Raw genomic sequence first — 26,184 nt, forward strand, 5'->3', positions numbered from 1 at the left:
AGACTATGTTTAGAATAATTAAATAATTAAAACTCTGTACACTATGCAGTTGGAACATTGTTAGACTTTGGGGCCCTCCAGTGGCAGTATTAAAAAAAAGAATCATGCAGTTTGAATTAAGAACTAGGATTTAACAACACATACATTTTATCTGCAGGTATTTAATGCCCTTAAACAGTGACGGGAGCTAACTAATGAATAAACTAATGACTATCTTTGACAATTGACCATCATTATTTAACTGGCACTGCAGATATTAACCAGTTATTCAGACCATTCACATGCATGCACATCCTACTATGCACATACAGTAATGTATAATGCATTACAATGTAGAAGGATAGTTGGTAGATAAATATGTTTGTTTTGTTAAGATGACAAGCTTTTCTTAAGCACATAAACGTTACTTCCCCTTTCTCAAAGTGTCTCACCCCTTCACAGTCATGAAGATGCTCTTAAAAAAATTAAGACTTGTTTCACTTTATTACTCAGTGTTAAAGCTGCACATTAACTATGTTAATATAATATAGTTAACTACTATATATATATATATATATATATATATATATATATATATATATATATATATATTGCGCAAAGAGGGGAAGAAGTACAAAAGAAAGAGGAAGAGTCAGTTCAGAGCAGAGCCACTGTGGAGAGAAGAGAGCAGCAAAAGCGGTAAAACACAACATATACCTTATTTTTAAAATATCTTTTTACATTTTAAATTGAAACTGTAGTCAAAGTAATTTTTACCTTAAATCCCTTTAAGAATTCCTTGCTTGTTAATTAAAGTGTGCATTTAATTAGGATTGGGTTAGGGGAGATTTGCATGTAGAGCTGCTACAATTAGTATTTAGCAGCTATATGGAACATATTACAAAGTGCTTTATAAATACAACTGCCGAGGGACTCACAACCTTGAGAAAGATTAAACCATGTTCTTTATTGTGATGACAGAAAATGTGAATATGCAAGATCCTGTATTTAAATCTGTCCTGTCAGTGTTTCTTTTCCAGTTTCATCAACATTTACAATGTTTGTGCCTCTAAAAGGAAAAGAAACGGACTGTGTCAATCATTGAATCAGGATGTTTGTTCTCATCGTGACGACTCTACTCTTCTCTGTGGGACGCAGCAAGACTGACACGAGTATGCATCTTTACTATATTCTTGTTGTGATGCCAACATTAAAGATATAAATGAAATTGTTATCAATAATTTGCCATGATTAATGTCCTCATTATAGCGTTCCTCTCAGCATCTATTGACTCACTTGGAAACAGATAAATAATGACTAGTTATGTAATTGACTCTTGTTTACCAACAATATAATGGATAAAGAAATATATTACTGCTTAACTTCTGTTATGTTGTATGTTTACGCTGCGGACCACAGGAGATTAAAAAAACAAAAGGCAGTAGTAGTCTTTATCATAATGTATTAATTATGGTGTATTGTCAAAATGTAAATATCCTCTGTCCTTTTTTTTCTTTCACTGTTTATATTCAACAGGTGCATCAGTGGGGAGAACACCATTCTGTTTTAATAGCTTCTGTATCACTCTTAGTGAAGGAGAAATAACAGCAGAAGCTGGACTCTGTGTTGTGATACCGTGTTCTTTCACCACCAGTTATTACTTTACACCCCAACATATAGTTTGGTACAAATGTGAACCATCCAAACAAAAATGTGCTGATTCAGACATGATATTCCACACTAACAAGAACAACAACAAAACTCAGTCTGGGTTCAAAGGACGAGTGTCACTGTTGGAGCCTGATGTGAGTCGGGGGAACTGCAGCATCATCGTCAATGACCTCACTGAGTCAGACTCTGGATTATATCAGCTCAAAGTTAATGGTTACCTGAATCAGAAGACAGATGGATTTACATTCTCTCCAAGAACAAATGTCTCTGTTAAAGGTATGAAGAGCTACAACAACTATAAACATTGACAATGTTCATTTTTGTGCTTATGAACTGCACCATTATGATTGGTGTATTTACAGTCTTAATGGAGCATGAAGTAATGTTTGACATGTTTAGACCTCTTAGGGCAACCAGTAGGAAGTGCAGCCGTTCTTGATTGAACTCATAGCTTACTTATTGCCCCATTGAAATGTTTAATGTTGATGACCTGTAAGCTGCTCACCTGATTCCACTCATAGACTGCTCTCCCTTTAGGTCTGACCCAGAAGCCCACAGTGATGATTCCTCCTCTGACAGAGGGACAGCAGAGCACACTGAGCTGCACTGCTCCTGGTCTCTGCTCTGGATCTGATCCTGAAATCAGCTGGACGTGGAGAGGAGCAGGAGAGAAGGACTCTCACATCACAGGAAACATCACTGCTTTCAGGACTGAGAATCTGACTGCTGTCAGTCAGAGACACAGCTCAACCCTGACCTTTAACTCTTCAGCTGAACACCACGGCACCAATGTCAGCTGTAAGGTCAGCTTCACCAACAACATCACTACAGAGGAGACTGTGACTCTGAATGTGACCTGTGAGTAAAACATACCATACCGTACTTTATTGTCACTTCCTCCAAAATGTTTGCGAAGAGATGTGACCTTGTGTAATGTATGATGATTTTCTTAGCTGTATTAAATTGTATAACATCAACTGTATTCTAGCAGGAAAATTTAGGGGTGTTATAACATTGAATACAGTGTATCATTTTGTCTCATAGATGTGAAGGAAGTTAAAATCACTGGGGATACAAGTGTGAAGGAGGGTGAGACTCTGAATCTGACCTGTAGTGTTGAAAGTTTCCCTCCATCTCTCATCACCTGGACTAAACTCTGCATGAACAGAACCCTGAACAATGACACTGGAACAGCCACACTTGTCATCTCTAATATGACAACGGAATATTCTGGACAGTACATATGCACAGCAAAACATCAGGACAACCCCTTGACGAAAGAAGTAAACATAACAGTGATATGTAAGTAAACAGTAAAACTGTTCTTACACACAAGATTTGCAGTTGTATTTTTCATTATGGGGTAACAGAAACTTAAACAAAGAACCCCTTTTTCTTAATCTCCCTAAATGCATGCTGATTAACATTCACATTTATTGTTGACTTGCCCTCATAGCTCAATGTTGATATCCTGGAGAAAAAAAAATGTTGGGCCCTATATTTTAAATACTGTAGTTTAGCTAGTTTTTTTTCTTTCATAGTGAGTTCTATCCTACATAATCCTTTTAATACAAAATGTCTCACGCATATTGAGGTATTTTAAGGTTTTCAGGTGGTTTTCAGCCTGAGTTTGGAGCCACATAACAACCATTTTTGTCAGGTAAAATTTAAAAGTGTGTTCAAAATTTTGTCTTAAAGAGGCGAAGAAACATGTGATCACTGGAATGACCGTTAAAGAAGTTGATGCTCTAAATCTGACCTGCAGTGTTGAAAGTTGACCTGTGTGTGTATTAGTGAGGGGTTTCCTTTACCGGAGTGTCTATTTGCACCCCCGGTACGAATAGCCTCGGCCACACAGCTGAGCTATTCACACCCTGTGACGTAACAACAAAAACACGTTGCTCGCATGCACCGAAATCATGGCCGACATTCATCTTCCTTGACAGCAGAAACTGGCATATTAGGAAAGTTTTGTCTCTAAAGTTTATAACAATTGAATTTCTAGCGGGAAATGGATACTACAGTTGCGCTTTCTGTCTTCAGTGAAAGCATAGAACCGTTAGTTTGTTAGTTAGTTAGTACCTATTTTTTATATACAGTATGGTTGCCTAGCAACCGAGGCTTGAAGACACCAAGTGGTAAACAGTTGTACAACATTCTGTAAGAACTGCTAGGTGAGCAAGGGGGTAAGCTTCTCCTCGGACCGCGAACCTCCTATGGCGCCATTTTGATGCTACAAAGCCATCACCCCCTGTTAGCATTCCATTGACTGCCATTCATTTTGGCGCCACTTTGACAGCGAATAACTTTACATCTGAAGCATTTAAAGTGCCCATATTATGAAAAAACACTTTTTCTGGGATTTGGGGTGTTCTTTTGTGTCTCTGGTGCTTCCACGCACATACAAACTTTGAAAAAAATCCATCCATGCTGTTTAGAGTGAGATACAGTTTCTGAATGTGTCCTGGCTTCAGTCTCTGGGTGAGCTGTTCAAAATCGGCGGAAACGAGCAGGCTAACCGCAACCATTAGCTCGTAGCGTTAGCATGCTAATGCTAACACTAGCATGCTAACGCTAGCATGCTACCTCGTTCTCAATAGCAAAGCACTGCTACAACACACACAAGTTCACCATAATCTACAAAAGAACTACTTACATGTGTGCCCTCATTTAGAAGTATCCCAGCTAATCCTGCCTTGTAACTGACCGAAGTTGTAGAAACAGCCTTTCTTTTACTGTCTATGGAGCTAGCTAGCTGACATGATCTACATCTGAGCTACTGCGCATGTGCAAGTGCAATCAAAGATAGTACAGAAGAAGAAGAAGAAAAGAGGTCTCACTCTGTAGCTAAAACAGAGACCAGCTGAAAAGAGGATCTGCAGCAGTGAGAGAGAGCGGTGCAGTACAACACAAATATGGTGTTTTTTGAAAATGAAACCATGTAAACCTATTCTGGTACAACCTTAAAATACAATTATGAACCTGAAAATGAGCATAATATGATTTTGCTTTAAAGACTATTTGTCCATTGTTTATTTCTAAAGAAACACAACAATGTATAAAAGGCTCCATTACTTTGTACCTCACGTTATGGCTCCGTAGCAGACATTTTTGTAAAAATAGGCTAACGATTGTGTCATAACCACGCGACTTACTGTCGCATAGTAGAGGAATTACCGTATAGTACAGGAGAAGCGCGCAGGCAGTTTCGTCTCACATTAGCTGTTTAAGTTTAATTACTAATATTAACTAGCATTTTAGTTAGCAATAATTAGCCTGTGCCTATGTTATCTTCTTACATATACCTACGCTCTCCGTTTCTGCAAGATTCGGAATGATTGAGATTTCTCTTGGCACAGCTACCAGAAGACTTACAACTTTCAGACAGGTTGCTCACGGCACATTTACATCGTCTCTCTCAGTTGGAGGCTGCGCAGTAACGCTCAGCCATCACCGGAAAAGTGCTTCTAATGGCCTTCACTGGTCTCCGTCCAGAGCAACGGGATCTGTTGGTCCAGTATATATATGTCAATGTAGGTGAGTGGTTAGAAAACTGAGCTTTGGTCTAGGAGTCTGGAGTTTGATTCCCTAGTAAGGTGATCTTTTTTTTTTCATTTTGGATTTCTGCCCTCACGACAACTTTGAGTGAAGAAAATTCCCACCTGCTGCCATTGCGCAAGTCAGGGCCCGCGAACGCGACATTTCTTTTGCAGGGTGGTAGGGGAAGACTCATGAATATTCATTAGGGCAGTGGTTCCCAACCTTTTTTCCTTGGCGCCCCCCCTACTTAAGTCTAAGAAAAGCTGAGCCCCCCCTCCGAAACCGAAGTTGAGGTAACTCTCGAGATAGAGCCTTACTTTCTTTTTTGATACTGAGGAGTTATCAGAACTTTTACGTTTCTCCGCCATGTTTCATCCATAAAATAGTGATGCCATGGCGGCAGGAAAAACGAGGATGATAGCAGCTAGCAGCTGACCTGATGACAGCAAGGGCCACAGGTTAAGAGGTCCCGGAGGTTTGGCCTACTAAGTAGCCTGACTACAATTTTAAGCGAGAACAAAAATATATAGTTTTTATACAGACTTTTGTATACATTATATATTGTAGTGTATTATCATAATTTGTTTAACATGTGCAAATATTTTTTTTTTACCTCAACATCAAACCAGATAAAGACTTGCGCACCCCGTGTGATCTTTGCCGCCCCCCTGAGGGGTCCCCGGACCCCAGGATGGGAACCACTGCATTAGGAGATTGATCCCTGAATGGCTAGTACTCGTTGCCTGCTCTGGTTGGGTTGGTTAGGTTTAGGCAAGAGGAGTGGGATTGGTTATGGTTAGGGTAAAAATGTCAGGGCGAGCCAATCAGTGATGAGTTCCCTAATGAATATTCATCAATCTTCCCCATACATATATATATATATATACATATATATATATAGGCCTATATATAACTATAATATTCCAAAAAGGTGTAATACATGAGTAGTATGGATAACTGTGTGTAAATATATGCCAAGGTACTGTAAATGCACAGGGGTGCAAATAGCATACATTGATATTGTACCAGACGGGGTATTAATAGAACACATTGCTGTGTGCACCGGCGGGGTACGAATAGCATTAATTTCTAAGTGCACCAGGGTACGAATAGCACTTCTAATTGCACCAGGGTACGAATAGCATACACTGCTTATTGTACCAGGGGTGCAAATAGCCTCACCCTTCTTTTACCCACCATCAAATGGCCGTTGTTGGAGAACCATGCTGAGTACTTTGTTATGACCAATGTGTCACACCATACAGTCAACACCTCCGTCACCCTAACTGTAAAAGATAGCAACACTGCTGTTGAGTGTGTCAGCAGCAATGACATTTGGGAAGAAAACCTCAATATCATAACTTCAGAGAGGCGAGAAGGTGAACACACACATAACCAATCACTGATATCAATAAGAATGTATTGATAACATAATGTGCGTTGGCATTAAAGGAGCAATTTGTTGAGCTGATTAATGAAAATATACATTATGCTGGAAATTGTAAAAGAAAAAAAAAAGAAAAAAAGAAAAAGATCTGATCCAATAGAGTACATTTGAACATTCTTGAATCATTTCAATGAAAGTTTTATGTAATTTTTATATCACTCATTAACAGGTTTGTAGATTGGTTTTGTGTACATAACACCATGGCCATTTAGTGTATTAATATAACACTTGGAACTTGTATTCAAATTACATTATGTCATTTCTAAAAGCAGATGGACCAAGTGCAGTACTTCCATGGGCTGTCGTTGCTGTTGTATCTCTCATTGTGAATGTCATCTGCATTATCCTCTTGATGTTGCTGTGGTATGTTACTACTTCATCATTTCATGCTTTGTAGGCTCTGTTATTGCAATGGAGACTTTTACATCATGTCTCACTTTTTCTTTTCTCCACAGGAACACACGAAAAAAGGTGAAACCAAACCAAGAGGACAGGACTTACATGTCACTGCGGAAAACCAACCTATCACCAGAGTATGATGTCATTGCCCAACCTCTTAACTAACTAGTGTCAGCTTCCAGTAAGTGTTGTAGAAGATGGTACTGCCATACTTTTATTCAACATGTGTTAGATTTTCTCAATATTACCTTTCTAAGAGTTATTTCAAATATAACTGTAACTTATATTTTGCTTTATAAAGTATAATTTAGCTTACATTTCATGAACCTTTATAAGTCCACTAAGTACGTCTTATTTTGCAATGTCCTGTTTAAATTGCACACCTGTGACGGCTCCTAGGCCTCAAGACCTATTAAGTCCCTTTGGTTGCTGGAATCTGGGGATTGGCTAATAAGGATTGATGATTGACACCTGGATGAACTGATTGCTCACATGTCCATAAATAGGATAAACTGATAAACTGATAGCACATTTAACTTAGTTTATTTAAACACCTTCACTTTTGAGAGATATCTAGTATAATCACAGTCATCTGTTGTAGCTGGGATCTAAGATTTATCAACCAGTCTAAAGATCTAAAAACGTTATTGTTTGAGTGAAATGTATTTCTATTATATATGTGATAATAACAATGTTTATCAGATGTTATTGTTATTGCAACTGTATCTTTAACAATGTATCTGGAATATATTCTGTAAGACCTAAAAAGATTTTTTGCAGCATGGTGTATATAATTGTTTTGGACAATAAAGGCCATTTTCAATTGTAAAGTTGTAGAGATTTAGTTTGTCACGTATCACAAACAATGAAAAGTCATTATGGCTACAAATATTTGTCTGAGACTATGTGGCACATTTTATTACCACACCATTATGAAATAAAATGACATTCAACAAAGTTATTGTTACGGTATTCCCATAATGAATAAATAATCATTTTCAACTTCAGTTGTTGAAATGTTGTATTCCCTGTTGATGAATGGATTCATAAACGTTGTCAGTAGTAAGGCATCATGCTAGACCTGCAACTCAGACTTGTTATTCAAAACATAATTTGTTACAGTACCACCCCTTTTAAAAAAAGGTGTGAACCCGACTTAGAGAGAAACCAACATGCTATATATATATTGTTGTTTTTGTGATTAGGCAGTGTCTGTTACAGTGTCTCGCATTTCAAACTACTCTCTGCAGTGTTTAGTTTATGCAGTTGGTGTGTAATATGCACACGTTAGTTGATTGCGACTGAATTGTTGACAGTTATTTACTAGCAGCTCAAAGTGTGAAGTGTGTGGACTGTAGTGACGCCATACTTTGCTAAGAACAGTACAGATATCACACACACACACACACACACACACACACACACACACACACACACACACACACACACACACACGCACACACACACACACACACACACACACACACACACACACACACACACACACACACACACACACATATACATACATACACACACACACGCCACATTCAAGGAGAGAATGTTAACATAATAACAACTACAACAGAAAAGCAAACATACAAAAATAGTTTTCTTTTATTCCCAATAAAATATGATACATGATGCAATGCGATATTATGTACATGTCACATGATTCATGTCAGTGTCAGTCTCAGGAGAGAAGAAATAATGCCATACACTAAGCAGAGACAGTTCCATGACAGTGGCCCTCCTGGAATATTGCAGAGATTGTGTTAAACGGTTATAACTATGTTTATCTATGAAGCATCTTTCCAGAACAGATTTGAAAAAAACTGCTTCACAGTAAAAGTAGGCTATTAGATTAGCCTGCTGGGTAATGTGGTAACCAAATTTAACTATGCAACTATGGAAAAACGGAATGTGCAACATCCTGTATAAAGTTATGTGATGCCAACTGTGGAGTTCCCTTTGTTCAGTTTCATCAACTGAATTTTGCAACACTGCATTTTTACTGCACTTTTAGTGTAAAGTTTGTCCTGTGGAGTTAATGACATCAAATCTGGATGTTTGTTCTCATCTGGGCAACACTTACTTTTCTCTGTGAGAGGCAGCAATGCTGACACAGATATGCATGTGTAATCTTGTTATGATGACAAAATAAAGATAATCATTAACAAAATAGTTAGCCTATCAATAATTGTCATACATCATACATATCCCTTCTGAGGTTCTTCAAAATTACATTATTTAGTTTTTCCACCATGGATTTTACTGTAAAAGTCTGGGATAAATAGTACAAACGGTTTCTTTCTAAAAAATAATAATAATAATAATAATGCTGCACGTGTTGTCAAAAATAGTGAAGGTGTTTCCAAGGGTGTAATCTGGAAAGCGTACCTCCTGTGGGGAGATTCTAAGGCTAACAAGCCATCACCTTCCGCTAGCATTCCATTGACTCCCATTCATTTTGGCGTCACTTTCACAGCAAATAACTTTACATCTGAAGCGTTTAAAGACTCTATTTGTCCATTGTTTATTTCTAAAGAAACACGACAATGTATAAAAGGCTCCATTACCTTGTATTTCACGTTATGGCCCCGTAGCAGCCGTTTTTGTAAAAATGGGCTAACGATTGTGTCATCACCACGCAACTTTCTGTCGCACAGTAGAGAAATTACCGTATAGTCAGGACAAACTCGCAGGCAATTGGGGGAACATGGAGGCATACAGTCAAGGGAGATATTTCAAATATTTCAGCAACGTTTTGATGGATTGGAAATACTTTGGTCTGTGGCAAGTGAATTCATATGAAGTAACATTTATCCACAATCCACTTTATCAACAAGATTGGGAATGATTGAGATTTCTCTTGGCATAGCTACCAGAAGACTTAAATTTCAGACAGGTTGCTCACGTCACATCTACGTCGTCAAGCTCAGTTTGAGGCTGCGCAGTAACACTCAGTCATCACCGGAAAAGTGCTTCTAATTGACTTCACTGGTATCCGTCGAAGTCTATGGCGTCGTTGTGATAATTTATTTCACTGTCTACAGGTGGTTCCTTCCAGGTTGCCTGTAACATAAAATAAATGTTTTGCATACAAATAAAGTGATTTAACGTTACCTAAAACATGTTAGGCTACTGTTGTAGTGTGTAAAACGTCATGAGCTAATCTGTAAACTATTTTATTTATTTAAATATATTGTAATCTATAGGCCTATAACAAGTGAAAAGTATAATATTTACCTCTAAAATGTAATAAAGAAGGCGTATAAAAAAACACAAGGACAGGTACCTTAAAATTGTGAAATATACAGTAACGTTAGGCTACTTGAGTTATGTAGGCTACTCACTTCTCATCACTTGTCAATGATAAAGTCACATCTTCAGCAATTGTGTGATTTCGAATAGTTTGTAGCCAGGTAGTTGGTAGCTACTGATTTTACTCCCATCCTTTGCATTTTCGTGCTTTTCACTGCTCAAATGACTTAGGCTTTTGGCTATTTTTATTATGCCAAAGATGAGGTGTGTAAGTCATGTATTTAATATATGATGATTTTAAATGTCATGTTGACAAATCTGATAGCCTATATGGTTTGACAGTCACATTTTTCCCTATTAAGCACGTCTGACTTCTCCATAACCTAGCCTATGTGATATTTTTGGGCCAGCCCAGTGTCAATTGAAAAAACAATGGGCCGCCGATCTAGGCCTACCACTTTTATGGGCTGGTTCATGGGCCGGACAAAAAAAAAAAAGAAAAAAAAAGTGTCGGCCCAAAAAGCATGTCGGCCCACCGGGAAAGTGCCCGGTATGCCAGATGGCCAGTCCGCCTTTGGCAACCAATACCTCTGACTTTGCCATGCAACCGGCACAGAGCTTCAGAGAGCCGGGGATGAGAGCAGGCGGGCTGGTGTCAGATCTGTGCAGAGCCCTGGAACAAAAACACAGACACACTACTGACAGTCTAGTCTCGCATTGCCGAACCTTCCTCCACATTGAATACGGAGGAAGGTCTGGCTAGTCCACACAACATTGAAAAACGTGCTCTGGTTTATTGGCATTTCTTTAAACCAATCACAATCGTCTTGGGCGGGGCTAAGGGGCGAACACAATGACGGTGCCTCTGCGAAATAGCCTTGGGAAGGAACTTGTTTTGGTGGAACATGTACGTTCAAAGGTTGTTTTAGTCGTGCAACAGAAAACTCAGATTGGACAGATAGTCTAACTGTCTGGATTTACCCTGCAGAGATCTGAGGAGCAGTTAACCATAGTCCTCATAAATCCACCAGAGTTTAAAATGCCAACACAAAGGAAGCGGAAGGTAAGGGACATCCGGCCGAAAATGAGGGACATCCGGCGGATTATCCCAGAAATAAAACGTCGTCGATATAGACTACTGACAATATGATAATACAGGGTTTCCATGGGGTCTTAAAAAGTCTAACATTTTAAAATAAAAATGTTTAAGCCTTAAAAAGTCTTAAATTCGCTGAAGTATTGTGTTCTAGGTCTTAAATAATTTGAAACAGGTCTTAATTTTCCTACGTCCATGCAACGCTACCTCTAATGCTCTGTTTTTTTAAAATTCCGTGGTGTTGTAGTTCTTTCGATCGCGAGTCCAAATATAATTTTGCTGTATTACGACTACAAATTAGACCAACATGTAACTTATATTGCAGCCAATCAGTTTTCGTGTTATTGGCGCGAGTCTCTTTCAGATTGTAGACACAGACATAAAATGGATTTTATTCTTCGGCTATGGGGAAGTGATAGTTTAGCGATACTGAAAAAACTGAATTTAGGGCTTAGTTGATGTGATAAAGTTCTGTAACAACATCAAAAACACAAGATTCACTCTGCGTTTTCTTTCACGGAGAAATAACTCTTCTTCTACTAAAGAAAAAAATACTAATGTAACAAACTACACAGAACTACCTATGGGGCCTTAGCCTCGCGCAGTGGAGAAAACACACCACGCCGCCACTGTCTGGGTCACACGAGTCGGAAACAATCCTATGCATCCACCACTAAATTCTAATCCTACAAATACTCTAATAATAATCTTAGTGTAGCCTAATGTTTATCCACAATTGGGCAGAAATACTTTGTTTGGACATGATGAATAGAGAGCAGAAAAAAAGTGTGCAGCGTTCGAATGTTGATTTAGAATTTGGTTGTCAACATTATGAATGAAGCTTTGGTCTATTTGGCACAGCCCTAGTCAATATGCAGGCATATAGCAAATGATTGGGACCAAAGAGTTACCCATGTTTTTTAGTAAAAACAGTTAGAATCCACCACATTTAAGTGCAAACAGGAAGTACATACTGAGAATAATACCGAGATCACAGTAGTGCCATATAAGGCAATGTTTAAATGAATAAACAGTTTGTTGAGAACAGTGCTAGAAAGAAATCCCAGAAAAAACAAATATGCAGAAGTGCTTCTGCAGAGGCTGCATGCAGCTGAAATGGGGAAATGCCAAAAGCAGTTTTCTAGTTGAATCTTTTGGTTCTTAGTGTACTTCATCTGTCACAAGTGATCATTTTAATGCATGGCAAAAGCAATGCTAATTTGACTGCCATCACCCAACTCTCTGCACATATTAGCTTGTAAAACAGACCATTACAGCTGTAGGCTATGTGTTATGCCTATAACATACGTTGTTCCATATTAATACTTGAAAAGTCACATAAAAGGCACATGAGAAGTGTTCAGTACTTGTACTGGGTTGCTGGTTTCTCAAGATAACAGGATTCCTTCGGGGAAAAACCCCCCACACATCACTTCCCTTATTCAAAAACTTTCACATTACTTCACAGTCATGGATAGGATCAAAAAACCTAAACCAGCAAACAAACAAACTCTTTTGATCATTCAAAGCGCAACTTTGTAATTAGATATATGACACATATTATGAGTTTATAAATTCATAAAAGCCTGTCAGTCTCAGGAGAGGAGAAATGTTGCTGAGTGGTGTGTGGGGAAATATCCTGAAACCTTATTGTTGCACAAAAAGGGAAGAAATAGAAAAGTGAGGAGAGGAAGAAGCAGAGCAAAGCAGAAACACTCAGCCGAAACCACTGTGGAGAGAAGAGAGCTGGAGTGAGACAGAGAGGTAAAACGCAACTTTTATATTTATGTTTAAAATGTCTTTTTGGACTGTAATTAGAAGTTGTTGACTGATAAATTGTTTCCTAACTAATTTTATTTTTAAACATTGACTTTTCTGGATTTTTTGGAAGTAAAGGTGGATTGTGTTGGAGTAAGAGTGATGATTAACTTGTTTGTATTTGTCGCAGTTGGTGCATTCAGTTAATGATTCTGGGTGCCCAAAGCTGCAGTTAGCTGTAAAGATTATCATAGAAAAGTTCACTTGCAGTATATAGGACCTTCTGAGAACAATTGTCACAAAGAGCTTTACCGTAACAAATGTCAGGGCAGTCACACCCCTGGGTAAACAAGTTTAATCTCACAACTACGGAATGACTGAACTTGCAAGATCCTGTTTTAAGATCTGTGATGTCAGCTGTGGAGCTTCCTCTGCTTCAGTCCCTGTGTTTACTGCATTTTCAGTGTATGATTTGTCCTGTGGAGGGAGACACTGACTGACTCAATCATCAAATCAGGATGTTTGTTCTCATCTGGGCGACTCTGCTCTTCTCTGTGAGAGACACAGGTATGCATCTTTATTATAATCTTGGTATGATGGCAACATTAAAGATTTGAACAAATCAGATAACAATATTTAGCCATGATAATATCCTTTTTTTTTTTTTATAAATGTTTTCCTGACATACTTCCAAAGTATTTAGTTTTTCCCACCAGCTCATTAGTAGCACTCCTCGCAGCATCCATTAACTTGGAAACTCTGGGATAGTTATAAAAAAAAACAGTCACAGTAATAGTCTTTCTTTATAATTCATCAAATATTATGGTGCATTGTCAAAATCTAACTATCTCCTGTCACTGTTTTTATGAACAGGTGCATCAGTGGGGAGAACACCATTCTGTTTTAATAGCTTCTGTATCACTCTTAGTGAAGGAGAAATATCGGCAGAGGCTGGACTCTGTGTTGTGATACCGTGTTCTTTCACCACCAGTTATTACTTTACACCCCAACATATAGTTTGGTACAAATGTGAACCATCCAAACAAAAATGTGGTGATTCAGACATCATATTCCACACTAACAAGAACAACAACAAAACTCAGTCTGGGTTCAAAGGACGAGTGTCACTGTTGGAGCCTGATGTGAGTCGGGGGAACTGCAGCATCATCATCAATGACCTCACTGAGTCAGACTCTGGATTATATCAGCTCAGAGTTAATGGTTACCTGAATCAGAAGACAGATGGATTTACATTCTCTCCAAGAGCAACTGTCTCTGTTAAAGGTATAAGGAGTACAACAACTATAAACATTGACAATGTTCATTTTTGTGCTTATGAACTGCACCATTATGATTGGTGTATTTACAGTCTTAATGGAGCATGAAGTAATGTTTGACATGTGTCCACCTCTTACGGCAACCAGTAGGAAGTGCAGCAGTTATTGATTTAACTGTTACTTATTGCTCCATTAAAATGTATTAAAAATAAAAGTACTCAATTAAAAAAAACTTAAATTTTAGAAAGTGGAAACGATCAAAACTGTTATATCAATCAAATAAGTGTTTAATCGTCTAATAATTTCATATGTACTTGTAGGCCTATATATTGTTGGATAGTATTATTTATAATAAAACATTGTATTTTAAAAACTCCATGTTTTGTGTGCAAAAATCTTAATTTGTAAAGTAACTACTAAAGCTTTCAGATTAATGTAGTGGAGTAAAAAGTACAATATTTCTCTGTGAGATGTAGTGGAGTAGAAGTAGAAAGTGGCATGAAAAGAAAATACTCAAGTAAAGTACAAGTACCTCAAATTTGTACTTAAGTACAATACTTGAGTGAATGTACTTAGTTACATTCCGCCACTGCCCCCACTGAATTGTTTTACAAATAATATGATTATTTTATTATATTATCCCAAATTTAAGTTGATAATGACCTCCAGGCTGCTCTCCTGATTCCACTCATGGACTGCTCTCCCTTTAGGTCTGACCCAGAAGCCCACAGTGATGATTCCTCCTCTGACAGAGGGACAGCAGAGCACACTGAGCTGCACTGCTCCTGGTCTCTGCTCTGGATCTGATCCTGAAATCAGCTGGACGTGGAGAGGAGCAGGAGAGAAGGACTCTCACATCACAGGAAACATCACTGCTTTCAGGACTGAGAATCTGACTGCTGTCAGTCAGAGACACAGCTCAACCCTGACCTTTAACTCTTCAGCTGAACACCACGGCACCAATGTCAGCTGTAAGGTCAGCTTCACCAACAACATCACTACAGAGGAGACTGTGACTCTGAATGTGACCTGTGAGTAAAACATACTGTACTTTATTCTCACTTCATCTAAAATGTTTGTTTGGAGAAATGTGTGCTCTCATGTAATTTCTGATGTTTTTTTCTAAACTGTGTAGGATTTAACAGCATGTTCTTGCAGGAAGGTTTGGAATTTAGGGGTGCTAAACTCTAATGTATATAATACTGTCTTTGATTTTGTTTCATAGATGTAAAGGAAGTTACAGTCACTGGGAATACAAGTGTGAAGGAGGGTGAGACTCTGATCCTGACCTGCAGTGTTGACAGTTTCCCTCCATCTCTCATCAAGTGGTATACATCTTCTGACAGAAACATGCAAAACGGAACAGAAACAAACCTGCAAAACAACACGTTAACTGACCCGCGGAACGAAACTGAGACCTTCCTGCAGGAAAAAAACAAAATGGACACTTTGGTCATCTCTAACATGACAACTACAAATTCTGGACCGTACATCTGCATTGCAAATCATCTGAACAACACCCTGGTGAAAAAAGTTGATGTAACAGTGTTATGTAAGTACATTGAACAACTGTACATTTTCTGTAGTATTTACTCTTTCTTCTAACTAGGGAACTGAACCTATTAACTCTGTTTAGAGCAGAGAACAACCTTAAATAGCTGTCCAAATTCATCCTGAATAACTTTCACAGCTCTGCACCTTTTAAGTTAATAATGGAAATACATTTTAAAGAGTCCTTGGACCTATAGAGGCATTGGGAAGGCGTGCAGGTAGTTCTTAGCCTCACTAGAGCCACATGTTTTAAATAATTAAAGAATAAAAGAATTTTGCGCTCTCCAGCGGCACTGGCCAGAGGCGTCGTTTGGCCTGGGCGTCCCAGGCTACAGCCCCGAATGTTTTATGAATAGCCCCGGATATCTCTCTCTCTCTTTATTTTTTTATATATATTTTTTTTTTTACAAAAATAAGAAGAAAAGTATTTTCCAACGCACTCGCAGTTCTTACATTTTTTTTTTGTAGAACTCATGGTAGAACTGTAACATTGTCCAGTTTATTTTTCCGAGGCGAATAGAACGGGCAGCTACGTGCGGGGAACCACTTCCCTAAACTTTGTGTCATTCAGAGACCAGAGTCTCAAACGGGGCTCTGTGTCTGTCAGAAGGTCTGAGATCTGCCGTATCAGCAGAGCAATCACATAATGCACTGCAGACTATGGTGCAGGTAGATTATTTTCTGAAATATAGTGACTTTATTCTTGTAATAGCCTATTATAACCTTATTTTTCTCAAAATATCACGACTCCTCCAAATCTCAGAGAACACAGATGGGATGAGTTATATTTTGAATGTGCACAAATTGAGGTGAATAATTGTCATATGCACATTTAAGGAGGTTACTTCCCCAACAAAAGATGTAAAAGAGAAGGGAAGAGTAAATGATGCTAGGCTACATGTGTGCTGACTCAGATATAATTAGAAAAGCTGATCTACAGGAGAATAAATAGTTGAAAGCAATACAGAATACCTGAGAGCCTTACTGCAATATATTCCATTATGTTTTTATATTTGGATTGTAATCTATGTTTCCCTTTACATAAAGATATTTCCAGCATATTGATTCAGAAAAAGGTAGAAATAGGTGCATAGAAATTCACCTGAATGCAGGAAATGAAGTGTTTAATGCTCAAAATTTTCAGGGGGTGGACTCCTAGACCCCCCACATCATAAGTCACCACACAAATCTAGAAACAAAACCTTGGCCTTTGGGTTGCCAGGCCAGTAATGATTAGGCCAAATGTTGGTGCCATCTAACTTACATTTACAAACTGGAAGCTAAAATGAACATACACCAGCTATTAACAAGCTGGGCAAGCCAATCGCTATTTTGCATTGCATTCAGTTTATTACTAAGCCCCGAACCTCCTCAAGTCCTGGAAACGCCCCTGGCACTGGTAGACAATGCGTGAATGCAAAAACATTCATGTCTTTATATGTGTGTATATTATGCATATCTTATATTCCATACTATATATGACACTGCTGAACTGTATATTTTATGTACATAGTATTTATTATTCAGACTCATACCTATATAACTGCATTTATTTGTAGCACTTCTAAAATGACACGATAATACCTCAAAGAATTGTTTTCGTGTTGTATTTGCACTACACTAACCTGCATGTATGTTTATAACAGATATTTCCACACTTTATGTATATGGTCAATTTTATTGTAATGTATGTAAGGACTTGGTCTTCCAAATTTTCTGAATTACTTAAATGTAAAATCTTTTATTGGTTTCCGAACCCTTTATGGTATCTTAACTTCAAATAACTTGTTTAACATTTTCTTCACAGATATGAGGAAATGTGTAATCACTGGGGACACAACTGTTGAGGAGGGAGATGCTCTGAATCTGACCTGCAGTGTTGAAAGTTTCCCTCCGTCTCACATCACATGGACTGTACTGGGTTCCAACACAAACCTACACATTGGACCTGATACTCACCTGCAGAACAACACTGGATCAGCCACACTTGTCATCCCTAATGTGACGGCGGAACATTCTGGACAGTACATCTGTACAGCACAACACCTGAACACAACTGTGGCTACATATGCTGACGTAACTGTGACTTGTAAGTAGACTCTACTAATCTTTCTGAAATGAAAATGTACGTTCACATTTCACACCATCAGCATTTAGTTGGGATGTTGTGATTCTGCTTGTGTGTTTACAGGGATTTCAACGGTCTTAAAAAACTCTGGATGTGAGGTTCAGTCGGAGGTTCTGACTTGTGTGTGCATCAGTGAGGGGGTTCCTTTACCCACCATCACATGGCCGCTGTTGAAGATCCATACTGAGTACTCTGTCATCACCACGGTGTCTAATCACACAGTCAACAGCACCGTCACCCTAACTGTAAAAGACCACAGCAACACTTCTGTTGAGTGTGTCAGCAGCAATCAAAATGGAGAAGTAAAAGCAAACCTCATCATCCAATTAAAGACGTCAGAACAACCGGGTATGTGATTATAACTACAACACTTGAGCTACTGTAGACCACTAGTTTATATCATCTTTAGTACCTCACTTTTTCTTGTTGACCTTTTGTATTTGAACAACAATTGAGCAAGCTGTCTAAGAAATGAACTATTACTATAGCATGTATGTTAGCGTTCAGAACAACATAGACAAACATTTCTTTTCTTTTGTTTCTCTTGTTTACAGCTAAATCTGAAATGGTATTAAACATTGTTTCATGGCTGGAGGTCATCATTGCCTTTTTGATTGGGGTACTTCTTTCAACAGTCCTTTGCTGTTTGGCAAAAAAATGCCACAGGTACACCATTACATCCGATAATTAATTCCTGGTTTCGTTTGTGGATTATCTTCATAAATAAATGTAAATAATTTGTCACTGTTTTAATTTTTTCTCCAGAAAAAAACAAAAGAGCTTTGGAAATCTGGATGAGACTCTAGAGATGGTGACCAGTCAAGAGGTTCCACTGGTATATATATATATATGTATTCAGCTATATATATATCACATACCCTTCACCATACCTAGAGGTGCCAATAGCCTAATAGCTGGTTTGATTTGCATTGATATGGATCTTATCTCAGTTAGCTATTAGGCTAACTGAAATAAAACCATGCCAATCTCTAGGTATGGTGAAGGGTATGTGATGATGTGGGGCTATTTTAATTCCAAAGGCCAAGGGAACTTTATCAGGATGCATAGTATCCTGAATCCATTAAACAACTGGCCTTTAAAAATAAAAATCTGCCTTCCTCTATGGGAATTTAACATAGGGGTATGTATAATTATGGCCCCTGTATTTTAAGAACATTTATTTATTTACAATACATTTTTCAATCACAAAACAAATTGTGTCCTTAAAAGGTTGGATTTTTCCTCATTTTTTTAATTAAGGCATTAAGATCAATTTCCAAAAGATGATTTTTTTATTCCTTTTTTTAGTCAACTTTAGCATTGGTATGAATACTTATGAGCAGCACTGTATATATATATATATATATATATATATATATATATATATATATATATATATATATATATATATATATATATATATATATATATATATACTCTCAACAAATGCATATATGGACATTACATTTTAGTTAATTCAACAATACAAAAAACCCAGCACATAACAGTAAGGAGGAGGTTGGGTTAGTCAAGGGAGCAGCAGACTTCTAGATATAAGTGTCAGATTTTAAAGGCTGCCTAATCCACCTGCATGAATGTGATTGGACGTTACTAGTCAGCTCGTAGCCAAGCAGCTGATGAATGAGTCACTGATGATGAAGCGTGAATGAAGCAGCCGTTGCCAGTCAACGCAAGCAAACACAACTGTGCACTGCCTGAACTAACTCAATACTTGTCGAAAGTTGACACTTGCAAACTTGCGATGCTGTATATTCTATCAAAGTCAACACCGTTCCTGCTTTAATAGCCAGGCCCCTTTTTGTCACTTTGCAGTGCAGTTGTATGTACAGACTGATCTGTAAAACAGTAATCTTACAATGATAAAAGGAAACGCACATTGTGATGGATTACAGTATCTCCAACAAGTTTTAAGTCTTTTTTTATCAGTACGGAAATGGATACCAAAACAGTAAAATGTGAAAGGTTATGGTATTATTTGAAAAGAAAGTGTTGGCATTAATGTGTATATATTCCAGATATATATTTTACACACATTGCACATAATTTTGACGCATGTTGTAGCTGCAGAAGGAGTCACATAATTTACGTTTTACCTGACAGATAGCTGCTGATCAAGCAGTGGAAGATGATCAGACCTACTACCAAGAGGCATCTGAAGGAGAAGAAGAAGCTGTGGCAGAAGAGCAAGCAGATCAAGCAACCCCTGATCTCAATGGTGGACCTCAAGATGTGGAGTACGCCAGCATTGATTTCTCCTTGTTGAAAACAAAGAATCCCAGGACGGCAGCAAAGAACCAAGAGACCACGGAGACAGAGTACGCTGAAATTAAGAAAGAAGTTAAAGAGGAAATAGAAGACAATGGCGGAGAGGAAGGTGATGTGTTGGAAGGCAAAGATGAAGAGGCGATGATCGGGGATGATGAGGAGATAGAACAGTTTGTTGCTAAAGAGGAGGAAGGGGAGGACATGGCTGTGTACTCCAATGTGAAGGATATTATGGGTGAGATTTGAGGACGCTTGCATCAAGTCTCTTTGCTCTCATCAGTTGTGATGGATTGATCTAATGGACTGATGATGGATTGTTATTGCGACAAATCAAGGACCTGTAAGCGGTTTCTACCACAGCGGTGTGATATTAAAATGCCAAATTCAGCCTGTGGTAACTGGAAGTAACCAAGACACTTCACTCCTCTACCTGTTAGGGGCTGTGCAAATCCATTCATTCAACTAAGGGTGCACTGAAAGTTAGACAGAATTTTTAGAAAGTGTTATTGTGTTAACTTTTCATCAACTTTCCAGATAAGTTTACCTGCATCCTCTCTGCTCTGAGAGCCGAAGTGTTTGTTAGTTATTATTTAATGAAGATAATTATGTGCCTTAAGTGTCCCCGTGGTCAGTCCAAATCCCTTCTGAATGGAGAGAAGAGGTGTCTCTTTTTTTAGCGTGGCTCAAGAGATGGTAACGTTGGTCTTGTCTGCTTGGCGTTGTGTCGGACCACTTTGGTTTAGAGTGAAATATCACAACAACTATTGGATGGATTCCCATTATAAGTTGTACTGAAATTCATGTTCCCCAGAGGATGTATTCCAATTACTTTATTCATATTGTGACTTTTCCTGTAGCTCTGTCACCAGGCTTGCATGTGGTTTTAAGTTAAATGTCTAAGCAACTATTGGATGGATTGCCTTGACATCTGTAGGCTGTAGTCTCTTAGTCTTGTTTCATTTTCATTGAGAGCGTCTGCAGCACAAAGGATATATTGACATTTTTTCAAGTCTATCTCAATATAGTACTCACATGCACATATGTATATCGAAAGAGTTAGATCCCTTCATAAAGATTTTCCAATGTGAAAGAAGGACAAAATCTACAGCCCAAAATGCATTCCAAATATCAACCAAAACTAATATAAGGCTTTAGTAGAACTGAGTTAGACAAATAAAGTGTGTCTTCTTAATTGCAGACATTTTGATCTACATATGGGGATGTTAGTATTGTTTCAAGACAGACTCAAAAAATATGGTCTCCTTAAAACTGGGGTGGTTTATTTTTTATGTAAAATCTTAAGGATTGTTAAATTACAAATTACAGGTCGGTATGCCGTCTTTAGTTTTTTATTTGATCTGCTTTTTTAAACCGATAAAACGCTTGGCCTGATTTGTCTCTATAGCCCTGTTAGTGTTCTTGTTTAAGAAGTCATATATTACTTCCCTTTTTTATTGTGTTAAAGGAATTAACTTGACTCACAGTACTAAGAGTGAGCATTATCTGGCACATCATTTTAACCGAAAGCCCACTTGCTTATATTTAGGATGAAATCATTGAATTGTCAGTTAGAACAAAGCCTTTCATACTTTTAGTACACATTGCAATGTTTTCAGGTTCTATATTAAGTGTTCAATATGCAGGCATAAAGTAACTGATAAGGACAAAATTGTTGCCAGTTCCTTGCTAAAAACAGTTATACTATTGCACCTAACGTGTCAACGGGAAGTTATTAGAGAACACAGTGATGCCTTATAAGGCGATATTTAAATGAATAATGACTTCTACTAATCTTTTCTGAGAACACAACTTAAAGATGCTGCACAATAAACCATTAAACCAAAACAAACATAATGTTACAAATATAGACGTGCTTTCAAAAAGGCTGCATGCTGTTTGAATTAAGATCTATGATTTAGAGAAAATGCTTTTCATGCAGGTATTTAATACACTTAAACAATGACTGGAGTTGTCTTTTTTTCATACATGAATAAACTAATGATTAAAATAATGACTCGCTTTGTCAACTGGCCAGATATTAACCAGTTATACAGACCACTCACATGCACACACCTTTCACTATGCACATCATGTATTATGCATTACAATGTAGAACGATCTGATTTCTGATTCTGATTCTGATTCTGATTGTTGGTTTGTTAAGATGACAACATTTTCTAAATGCACACACATATGGTACTTCCCACAAATTCCTCGTATGTGCAACGTACTTGGCAATAAAGCCCTTTCTGATTCTGAATTCTGATTCTGATTCTTAAAGTGTCTCACCCCTTCACAGTCTTGAAGATGGTCTAAAAAAAAAAAAAGACTTATTCAGTGTCAAAGTTGTACATTAACAATGTGATATATTTCATATACCTGTACATATATTTTAGAACTTTTAGCTCTTACTGTGGCAGTCTAAGGAGAGCCAGCAGTGTGTAGAGAAACTTCCTGGAAACTTGCTGTAGCGCAAAGAGGGAAGAAGTACAAAAGGAAGAGGAAGAGTCAGAGCAGAGACATTCAGCAGAGACCACTGTGGAGAGAAGAGAGCAGCAGAACAACACAAAAAGAGGTAATAAAACATTTACCTTGTTTTTAAAATATCTTTTTAGATGTATAATGTAAATGGGAGTAAAGGTAATTTTTAGAATTCCTCGCTTGTAAACTGAGGTGTGCATTTAACTCAGATTTTGGGGGATTGTAGATAGAGCTGCTACAGATAAAGTTTATTTAGCAGTTTTATAAAAAGATATTACAAATTTCTTGGAAATAAAACATTTCGTGAGACTCACAAGAAGATGTTAGCCACATTATTTAGTGTGACTACAGAAAAGGTGATCATGCAACATCCTGTATTTAAATCTGTGCTGTCAACTGCAGGGATGTTTCTGGTCCAGTTTCATAACCAGAAACATTTAAATTTTTATAATATTTGTGCCTCTAAAAGGAATAGAGACAGACTGTGCCAATCATTGAATCAGGATGTTTGTTCTCATCTGGGCAACTCTACTCTTCTCTGTGAGAGACACAGGTATGCATCTTTATTATAATCTTGTCATGAAGCCAACATTAAACATACAGTATAAATAAAATTGTTAGCAATCATTTTCCATAATCAATGTCCTCATTATAGCATTCTCCTTAGCATATATTGACTAACTTGGAATCTGGGATAATTAGTAATAACTATAGTTAAGTAATTGACTCTTGTTTACCAACAATAGTATAAATGAAGAAAAATGTTGATGCTTAACTTCTGTTGTATGTTTACGCAGCAGAGATATAACAAAGACAGAAGTAGCCCTTCTTCCTTTTTTAATTAAATACCATGGTCTATTATCTATTATAAATATCCTCTGTCCCTTTTTTTCTTTCACTGTTTACATTCAACAGGTTCATCAGTGGGGGTACCAACATCTAGTGAACTAAAAATAACAACAGAGGCCGGACTCAACATCACTACAGAGGAGACTGTGACTCAGAATGTGACCTGTGAGTAAAACATACCATACATACCATACCGTACTTTATTCTCACTTCATCCAAAATGTTTGCGAAGAGATGTGACCTTGTGTAATGTATGATGATTTTCTTAGCTGTATTAAATTGTATAACATCAACTGCATTCTAGCAGGAACATTTAGGGGTGTTATAACATTGAATACAATGTGTATTATTTTGTCTCATAGATGTGAAGGAAGTTAAAATCACTGGGGATACAAGTGTGAAGGAGGGTGAGACTGACCTGTAGTGTTGAAAGTTCCCCTCCATCTCTCATCACCTGGACTAAACTAGGCTTGAACAGAACCCTGAACAATGACACTGGAACAGCCACACTTGTCATCTCTAACATGACAACGGAATATTCTGGACAGTACATATGCACAGCAAAACATCAGGACAACCCCTTGACGAAAGAAGTAAACATAACAGTGCTATGTAAGTACACAGTAAAACTGTTCTTACACAGAAGATTTGTAGTTGTATTTTTCATTATGGGGTAACTGAAACTTGTACAGAGAACACCCTTTCCTAAATCTCCCTAAATGCATGCTGATTAACGTTCACATTTATTGTTAACTTTGCAAAATGTAGAAAATGCCCTCATAGCTCAATGTAGATATCCTGAAACAAAACAAAAAATGTTGGGTCCTATATAATTAGGATCTGCCTTCCCTGTGTTCTTCCCCTTATTTCCCCCCTCCTGTTGTTCTGTTTTCTATCTTCCGTGTCTGTGTTTCTGTGAGAGGCAGGGCGTGGCCAATCTGCTTCCACTCACCTGTCAGTTCAATCAACCACCTGCAAGCCCTCAGCACTGATTGCCATCAACTCCTGCTGCAGTATTTTACGCTGTCTCACACTCCTTTCCTCGCCAGTTTGTCGTTGTTGTACCTAGAGTGGTAAACTTTCGGCCAATTTTTTCAACCTTTTCCCTGTTTGCTTGCATTTTTGCTCACTGCCTTTTTTTTGTTACCTTTTGCCTGACCTTGTGCTCTGTTTTGCCTCTTTAGCCCTGCTGTGCTTTACCTATGTTTGGCTTGCCAAGCCTCATTCCTGTTTTTCTCAGCCTACACTCAGATCTCCGCTCACAAACCCAGGCTGCCAACAACCTGCTACTATGCCCAGCTTCCCCTTGAGCCCCATTTTTTTCTGTTGTCCCTTTTTGTTAATAAACCATTAGTCTATATCCATGATGTTCCACTTTTGGCAAATTCTGCCGGATGTCCTTCTTTTTGGCCGGATGTCCGTTACCTTTCGCTTTCTTAGCGTTGGAATTTTTTTTTAACTTAGGTGGATTTATGAGGACTATGGTTAATTGTTCCTCAGATCTCTGCAGGGTAAATCCAGACAGCTAGCTAGACTATCTGTCCAATCTGTGTTTTCCGTTGCACGACTAAAACAGCTTTTGAATGTACACGTTCCACCAAAACAAGTTCCTTCCCGAGGCTATTTTGCAGCGGTAACGGGACTCCGTTCGGTGCTTAGCACCACCCAAGATGGATGTGATTGGTTTAAAGAAATGCGAATAGACAGGGCATGTTTTTTTTTTTTTTTTAAAAACTTTAACTGTATGTTTGCTGTGTTGTTGAGATTTTTCTTTTGCATCTGTAGTTTCTCCAAGGATCCTAAACAGCTCTGGATGTGAGGTTCAGTCGGGGGTCCTGACCTGTGTGTGCATCAGTGAGGGGTTTCCTTTAGCCACCATCAAATGGCCTCTGTTGGAGAACCATACTGAGTACTCTGTTGTGACCAATGTGTCACACCACACAGTGAACAGCAGCGTTACTGTATCTGTCAAAGATCACAACTACACCACTGTTGAGTGTGTCAGCAGCAGTGACATCAGGGAAGAAAAAAAGAACCTTACGATAAAAACAATCGGTTAAAACAAGAGGGTAAGTGTTAACTACTGAAATACCTCCCCAACTTTAGACCACTGCTTTAAGACATCATTACCTCATTTAAAAAATGCTTTTAATAGTAGGCAGCAGTGATCACGATTGTTACTTTTTTTAAACAATTTGTTTCTTGTTCTTTTGATTCCAGATCCACTCATGACATTTTTCAGAACTTTACATAAACATCCGCAAGTCATCATTGCATTTTGACTGACTCTTGTTTACCAAAAATAGTATATAGAAAATATACATTATGCTGGAAATTGTAAAAAAAAGAAAAAAAAGGATGTGATCTAATAGAACATTTGAAACATTGAACATTCTTGAATCATTTCAACAGACGTTTTTTATGTAATTTTTTATATCTCTCATTAACAGGTTTGTAG

At 37.9% G+C, this 26,184-nt stretch overlaps 2 protein-coding genes across 4 annotated transcripts in view; both read left to right on the forward strand.

The window, feature by feature from the left end:
* The first annotated feature begins 624 nt into the window (after positions 1-624).
* On the forward strand, positions 625-25,980 carry LOC116060429 (sialic acid-binding Ig-like lectin 14). Its single transcript, XM_036006485.1, has 7 exons — positions 625-678; positions 1,056-1,147; positions 1,512-1,926; positions 2,188-2,508; positions 2,695-2,952; positions 25,512-25,795; positions 25,947-25,980. Exons 2-6 carry the CDS (start codon positions 1,091-1,093, stop codon positions 25,784-25,786), a joined length of 1,326 nt encoding a protein of 441 aa, XP_035862378.1. The 5' UTR covers positions 625-678; positions 1,056-1,090; the 3' UTR covers positions 25,787-25,795; positions 25,947-25,980.
* LOC116060357 (sialic acid-binding Ig-like lectin 5) overlaps positions 12,935-26,184 on the forward strand; it is a 36,424-nt gene continuing 23,174 nt past the window's right edge. The window contains exons 1-10 of one of the 3 annotated variants that reach the window (XM_031313897.2): positions 12,937-13,160; positions 13,619-13,721; positions 14,028-14,438; positions 15,142-15,462; positions 15,657-15,983; positions 17,790-18,071; positions 18,174-18,458; positions 18,665-18,776; positions 18,876-18,945; positions 20,232-21,798. In XM_031313897.2, coding sequence (XP_031169757.1) covers positions 13,673-13,721; positions 14,028-14,438; positions 15,142-15,462; positions 15,657-15,983; positions 17,790-18,071; positions 18,174-18,458; positions 18,665-18,776; positions 18,876-18,945; positions 20,232-20,642 — 2,268 coding nt within the window. In that variant the 5' untranslated portion in view covers positions 12,937-13,160; positions 13,619-13,672 and the 3' untranslated portion in view covers positions 20,643-21,798. Of the gene's footprint in view, positions 13,161-13,618; positions 13,722-14,027; positions 14,439-15,141; positions 15,463-15,656; positions 15,984-17,789; positions 18,072-18,173; positions 18,459-18,664; positions 18,777-18,875; positions 18,946-20,231; positions 21,799-26,184 lie in introns of those variants that run through there. The other 2 variants (XM_031313903.2, XM_036006479.1) reach the window with 2 other exon arrangements.

The sequence above is a fragment of the Sander lucioperca genome, chromosome 10 (genome assembly GCF_008315115.2).
Source record: "Sander lucioperca isolate FBNREF2018 chromosome 10, SLUC_FBN_1.2, whole genome shotgun sequence".
NCBI lineage: Eukaryota > Metazoa > Chordata > Actinopteri > Perciformes > Percidae > Sander > Sander lucioperca.

Coding starts and splice junctions, on each gene's coding strand:
- LOC116060429 (XM_036006485.1), top strand. CDS start 1,091: ATGTTTGTTCTCATCGTGACGACTCTACTCTTCTCTGTGGGACGCAGC. Junction 1,148..1,511: donor TGGGACGCAGCAAGACTGAC/ACGAGTATGCAT, acceptor TGTTTATATTCA/ACAGGTGCATCAGTGGGGAG. Junction 2,509..2,694: donor TGTGACTCTGAATGTGACCT/GTGAGTAAAACA, acceptor TTTGTCTCATAG/ATGTGAAGGAAGTTAAAATC.